The sequence below is a fragment of the Phytophthora infestans genome, genomic scaffold, assembly GCF_000142945.1.
Source record: "Phytophthora infestans T30-4 supercont1.6 genomic scaffold, whole genome shotgun sequence".
NCBI lineage: Eukaryota > Oomycota > Peronosporomycetes > Peronosporales > Peronosporaceae > Phytophthora > Phytophthora infestans.
In genome coordinates, this window is record NW_003303753.1 from 2,988,180 (window position 1) to 2,995,414 (window position 7,235).

Below are 7,235 nucleotides of genomic sequence, written 5' to 3' on the forward strand. Positions count from 1 at the left end.
TCCCCTCGCATCGCCGAACCGCTGAAGTCCCGCTGAGCATCAACAATGTGCTGATGATCTTGCTCGCTTAGCGGTCTCATGGCATGATTCTGCGAAACTTGGGTTTTTGCAGCGCCCTAGTGCTCGTCACTGGCGTCAGTATACACACATAGTCTCTTCGTTGGGCGGAGTGTGCTAGCTGCAGCGCATGTTGCAGTGCTGTTTTGCAACGACGTAAAAAGTCTTCTTGTTCTGGTCCCCAGCCAACGTCACTCAACAGCACCTTTCAAACCTGCGGCCTAGTACGACCGCCTGCTTTTTCATACGTTTTCTCAATAAACTTCAGCAGTGGGTCGATCAGTTTATTATATGCTGGGAGTGACGTTCGCATCCAGTTCAGAGCACAAACGAACTGTTGCAGCTCTTGGCCTGTGATGGGCAACTGAAGTTTCGTCAACGCCTTCACTCTAGCTGGATCATGCCGCACGCCGCCATTGGACACAATGCGACCGCACCACATTGCTTCCCGCAAGTAGAAAGATCACCTCTTGGAATTTTCCTTTAGGTCTTTATTTGCACAAATAGTGAGCACCTTCTTCAGTAAGGCTAATATACCCTCATCAGTGTCATTGTAGCCCAGAAGGTCATAAATCCATATCAAAAGTCCATTGTTGAACACCTCGGAGAACATCTCCTGTACCGTAAATTACACGTATGCCACGCTGTTGGTGCCCCCCCCATGAGCACACGAGTCGAAGTAATCACTCCTTCCTCCGTCAAAATCGAATAGATGTCCTGAGAGAACGGAGCCATAGCAAATTGCCAAACCTTTGAAGCAATCTAGTGAAAAGAAATATGAAGATCCACGTTAGCGATCAAAAATAACTTCAAGAACAGCGATCAAAAATCCCTACAAGAACCGGCATCGGCCAGACAATTTGCTCCACACACGCATTGGGTCCCCTAACATCCACTGGCATTTGGTTGGCTCCAGCCTTAGGTTTGCTCACTACATGCGGTGGTGAGCACCACTCACTCGGAGGATTTCGGTAACACAGATCTGCAGCGATGAGCGCGTCAATGTGCCCCTTCATGAACTCTCGATGCGCTTGTGAGTATCGATGAGCACAGCATCGCACAGGAGTGACACCGGGTTTCAACGTAACCTCCATCGGCGGCATGTTCACAGGAGGATCACGGCCGATCACCAATCGAAACACGTCAATAAACTGCATCCGCATCTTAAGAAGTTCTTCTTCGACAAATTCGGCTGACGCTCCCAAACTACGAGCTTGCTCCACCTTATTTTAGAAGAATCTCCTATATCTGCTGACGTTCAGCTTTCTTATCATCATCAAATACCAAGAAACAGGTCTGGACCTCGTCTTCACTCATAAGAGTCTCTTCCTTTGTCGCTTCAGGCGTTAGCACAGCTGTATTGTACGCCAGTACGCTCGCGCCACAATTAGTAGTTTCTTCACCAACATCACTCATATCCCACACATACTGAGCTTGTTGAGAAGCAGCGAGTAGTTTTTCCCGGGTTTTAGCCGAGCCGCTCCATGATCAATCGAGACAGCAGTAAGTCATCAATCCCGGGTGGTAGGTGCTGCTCCGTGACCCAACAAACCACGTTTCGCAACTCGAGCGGGCCACCTGGTGTCGAAAACTTTATAATGAATCTTGAATTTACTCTTTACAGCCACTGATATTCCCAGATACCAGTCACCGCAGTACTTTCCGGTAAAGCTTGACGAGCCATCCACTTTCCCTTTCTGGAGAACAGCGTCAGGAGCTTCGTCGTTACCACAGACACTTCCACCGCGCTATCCGGCGTGATATCTGCGTCTACTGCATCCATCACGACGCACGGGATTGCTGGTGAACATGGCCTGGCCACACTAATTATTGGAGCTGCCGCTTAAACACTTTTCTGCCGGTGCTTTTCTCGTGTAACTCTTTTGCTTCAGTGGGCTAGCGATGTTTGGGCACTGGATAACACCGTGCGTCTTATCTTCACACTTAAAACACTATTTGTCCGACTTAAAAGGTTTTTGAACGGTGTCTAACTTCGGCATCCCATCTCCTGCAGGTTCGCTGGACCGTTGTCCGCTGCATGTCGAAGTTTTGTTACCTGTACCACGTTCTCCCTGAGTTTTCTTTGAGTTGTTTCCAAATCCTGGATGCAATTAACCCTTGGCGCTAGTTTTGGCTTGCGCCGGTGGCGAGATGTGGGCTTCAAAGCGCATAAAGCCCTCCAGTTCACTTCGAGCCCACTTCAGGAAGACTTGTATATTTGCCTTAGTCTGCTTGCGCGTTTGACGCCCCAATTGGTCCTTCACAGCAGCACTGAATGATGGTGGACGCAAGGCCTCCACCAATTATACAATCACTTTCCACATCTACTTGCATCGCATCCTCCATGTTCAACCTGTCGCCTATCTCGCAGAATTCGGCCATGAGGCGAGAGAGTCGAGACTCCGCATCTTGTAATTCCAAGTTCATACAGAGCATCTTCACCTCCTTATCCAGTGTCTTGTACGCAGTGTTGTCTGGTAGGCGTGTCGACAGAAAATAATCCCTCCGCTCCGCTTCGGGTCACATCCTTCTCGTCTTTAACCTTAATTACCCAGCTAGAAAGTCCACGCGTGGGATCACCTTTGAGCCCACGCGTGGGATTTGAAGCATTGGTCAATTATAAAAAAAATAATGTATGGGATGGATTTATGCGTAAGTAGAATGCGCAATGACAGTCTCGGTTTGTCTTCAGCCCACACACGCCGAAGAACTGGTTTATGAGTGGGTCTGAGCAGCCAACGCAGTAAAATGATGCCATTTTTCCACAGACTCCACACTTTCGTTGAGCCCGTAAAGCAGTTCCACTAAGACGCTGGTATTGAGCTAAAGAGCTAAATGTTCGCAATGTGTGCGTCAGAAGGGTTTCTACTCCAGAAGAATTGGTACCACTACCAGGACGCGTTGGTCGCTGCATTGTGAAGTTGCTGAAGACTAGTTGGTGGGCCAACTGCGAGATGAACGAATTGAAAATTGCGATGGTCGACTGCAGGCAGCTTGCAGCAGTCAATTCGTATTGGTAAGCACGATAGGCGTCGGATACAATCATTCCAAAAAGGGTGGCAAATAAACGATGATGTCACTGACCATGTTCGCTCCATCTCGATGCATCCTTGTCGTAGATGGTCGTGTACGTCAATAGCGGAAAATTTCGAAACGAACAGCTCGCCCATGTGAGGTCGTTGTATTCTACGCACGTACTGCAGTGTTTTAGCTTGACCACCGTCATCTAGAAGTTTATGACGTCGCCGAACGCTGTCTGTACCAGGAAGAGACGTACCGCGATTGGAAATAATGCATTTTGGCTTGTGGTCGGCCCAACAAAGTGCATACATTGGCTGGCCTTTTGAAGTTTTGCTTTGTAGCATTCTGAATGAGCCGCTAGAAGGCCCAGTCGAAAACCAGTCTTTCATGTACTGTTTTGGATATCTCGCGAGGCTGTCTTAACCATTCCCATAAAGTATAGACCGCAAGGTGCCTCAAGCTGGACTAATGTTTTGACAGAAGAGAAGGCACTATCTGCAACAATGGTGCGCCCTGTCCCTTTGTACGGCCCCAAAAATCAAAGCACAATAGCCGTCAGCTGTAGCCTTCAACTCAGCACCAATACCCTCCGGCTTTCTCGGTATCTTCGTCTTATGGAGGATACCATCATGACAGTGCTTTGCTTCTCTACCTTGCCATGCACTCATACATTCGTCAATGCACATGATCTCACCTGGCGAAACTACTCCGCGTCGGCGATCATTAAAGCTGTTAGCAAGAAGCACGCATTGGCTTCCATGGGTCATCCGAGATCACGTCATCTGCAAACGACAATGCACCCGAAATGGGTTCAAATGTGTGACGTGATACACCAAAACGTTCCCCAAAATTGGGAGGGGCCCCAACAAAATCCTCAAGAATGTCTTTTTCCCAGTAGGTTCGTAGGGCACCTCGTCTAGGTTCTACTGCAATAGCGAGTCGGACTCCAAGAAACCGAAACAAGTCCCCTTCTGGTATTGTACGTTGACGACGGGCCGCCAACTTATCGTTTGTGTGTTTGATCGTACTCTGAATTGCCGACCACGGATATTAAATAGAAGTATTTGATAAATGTTTTTCACCTAAATGCGTAAAACTTATTTGTGTATTCTACAGACAATGACAGATCGGTTTGATCAAGCTGCCGCACTGAGAGCAAAGATAAGTGATTACTTGAAGGTTGTGTTTGATTACACCATGTTGTGGTTGAACGTGCATTATCCACTTCGTTTGGTATGACCGAGCGTTCTTCTCAGTCCAGCAGAAGATGAAAATTACCTCTGAGGAAACGTTTTACAGCTCAATGATTTCAAGAATGTTCGTCTCACGGGACCACAAACGATTCTGTTGGATAGCACCACAATGAGCTCGATTAAGTCCTACCTCGACTTCTTTGCTAATACACTTGGAGAGCAGCCAAGTAAGCTACTATGGAGCATGTTCAATCAACAACCAGGTGAGTATGCTTATACGAATTTAAGCAATAGCTTTAGTCAAGTTCTGTCGAAGCACTTCATGAAGTACAATGGAAAGCAAATGTCAATGAATATGATCCGGCACATTGCTGAGTCTCGTTTGATTCAATCGCCAGCTTATGCTGAACTTGCCAATCGCGAGATGAACGAACTACACGCCAAACTACTGCACAGCACCATGGCTGCTAACATGAGCTACAACAAGATTGCAAACCGAGCGATGCTTCCGGAGTTTCATTTGAGCCAGACCATTCATACGATCACGCACCCAATCCTCCTGCAAAGCCCGCTACAGCTCCGCTAAGCAGACCTAAAGACCGTCGGGGGCGGATATTCCATGGTGCTTTCACATCTATTGGCAGCGGCAAGACGCTTGAGATTGACATCTTTGAGGAATAATTTATTTGATATAACATACAAAGCAATCATGGAGCAAAAACAGAAAAGACCATACCGAAAAGCTGTTCAATTCCATGTGTAATTTCATGGACTCCAAGATTGCTTAAGAAGCGACAAATCTCAAGTTAATATAAAAAACAATGCTAGTATCTATTGGGATAGATAAACCATAAATACATATGAACCAGGGGGGGGCCGTTGTCACTAATGCTACAAAGTGCAGCAACCGCTGAGGTTTCAGCTCAGCGGTAACAGCACTTGCTTTAGCACAAGAGCAACGCCCGGCAGGGTGGGGTTAACGCTGCCGGATTGACAGACGCACAGATGCTGACCATCATCTGTTCGTTCTTACAATATAGTTGTTCTAGCAGTTTGTTGCCTTTTTGAATGTAAAAGCAATAGCGATATCAACCAAAGTACGCATTGCTGTTAATCATTTTCGATCCTTTAATACCCGAGCTCTTGCTGGCAACGTATTCGCTAAACGCTCCAATAACATCCATGGGGTCTAAGGATTTTTCGTTACGTCGAACGGCTTTACTTTGCCCGTTTCGATATACTGCTCAAAGACGAACTCATTTTCCGCTTCTGAGATCTCTTCTGCGTAATCATATGAGCTATTGAATTCCTCCGTTACCAACATCGCAACTTACGACTTCAAGGAGGGCACAAGTCGTAAGTTACGACGTTACTGGGATCCCAAGATAGAAAATGGCTCGAACAAAGTGGATACGATACTTAAATCAAGTTTTTTTTGCTGCCAAAAAATATAAGCTAGAAGAGGTCAAAAAGGAAATGCCAAAGAGAGGGTGGGGGAAGGAATAGATGTGCTGCAGTAATCTGGTCAGTCCGGACACTTGGATGAGTGGTCGAGGCTGGCGACTTGAAGCAGCGGTGTCTCATTCCAAAATTTGCCACAATGGCAAGAGTACTATCCAGTACGATAATCAGGCAGTCGGTAGTTCAAGACACGCTTATGGTTCGAGCGGTCGACTTCAAGCATCTGTGGCGACAGCTCCGTGGAGTGGCGAAGAGGCCATCAGGCTCCGGACTCGTGAAGGAGTGGACGTATACGTCACCGACCGGGATCTCGCTTGTCGGTACGTAACGCATGAGCGAAGCACAACACAGGTATCGAAATAAATTGTTGTTTGTAGGCGAGAATGCAGTGGTGACGTTTGCGATCGAGTCGGGGCTTATTGGAGAAGAGAGTAGCGTGAGTGGGGGAGAGGCAAGTGTCGATGAGAGCTTGCCAGCGAGCGAGTCGGTGACGGCGTCGCAGATCGACACATCCATTGCGTCATCAGCCAACACAATACAAACGATGTACGGATCGGAAAGCGGTTCCCAGTTGAATCGTCTGGACCAGGCAGATCACGAGCTGGTCGTCGGTGCCTTTCAGCGCCTCTTGCTGGGCGCCGAGTCTGACATCTCGGATAATGGTAACGCGAGCGACGGTGCCAGTGTGGATGATTATGAGAGTTGGAGGACGCTCCGGATGACTGCGTTGACGTAGCGGAGGACGACGTGACCATCATGGCGGATGGAGAAGTGTCGGACGCCTATGAGGATATCGATGCGAGCGGTAGTGACAACAGCGCTAATAGTGTATATAGGGGTCATTGAGCGGCGCAAATATGCCGACGACTCACTGGAACCGGACGCAGATGTCGCCCTAATGGACGATGGCTTTGTGGAGGTGATGGGTGGAAAGCTTACCCTTGAAGATATCGACAAGAATGTGCTTCGGAAATTCTCGTGGAGTGCACCCTCGTCCGAGTTTGAACGTGGTTGTGAAGCATATGCACATCTGTCTACTGATTTTGCTACCCCTAGGTCAGAGATCCAAGCTATGCAGACTCGCCGATGCTCCTATTTTGCTATTATCTGCGAAAGTCGCTGTGGATTAGCATTACGAAGGAGACCAACCGCTACAAGCGACAAACTGCACACGCCAGAGCAAAACGAATTCGAACAAAACAACGGCAGCGTTATACTGCGACGATAGAGACTATCAAGCAGATTGAAAGGCATCTTTGGGCCGACCCTGCGAACCAAACGCATGCGATCTTAGAGGTAATGGAACGTTTAGTGACAAGAATGCTGAACCCGATGACGCGGTGCAGTGGGGCTGCCGTAGCTTTAGCGTCAGAGGAAGACGTTCGACTCAAAGAGTCACTAATACTAAGTTCCTTATCCAAAGGACACTTACAGCCCAAGACCAGGGCTCAAAGCTAACACCTTAACTTTTATGCTTCAAAACCAGAAGTGTTTTATTTACTA

At 47.8% G+C, this 7,235-nt stretch overlaps 1 protein-coding gene across 1 annotated transcript; it reads left to right on the top strand.

The window, feature by feature from the left end:
* Nucleotides 1-4,275: 4,275 nt before the first annotated feature.
* On the top strand, nucleotides 4,276-4,952 carry PITG_04791 (uncharacterized protein; the record flags this gene model as incomplete). The annotated part of the gene is made up of 3 exons (XM_002905461.1): nucleotides 4,276-4,306; nucleotides 4,364-4,784; nucleotides 4,859-4,952. The coding sequence occupies 3 exons, from the start codon at nucleotides 4,276-4,278 to the stop codon at nucleotides 4,950-4,952; spliced, it is 546 nt and encodes a 181-aa protein (XP_002905507.1).
* Between the last annotated feature and the right edge of the window lie 2,283 nt (nucleotides 4,953-7,235).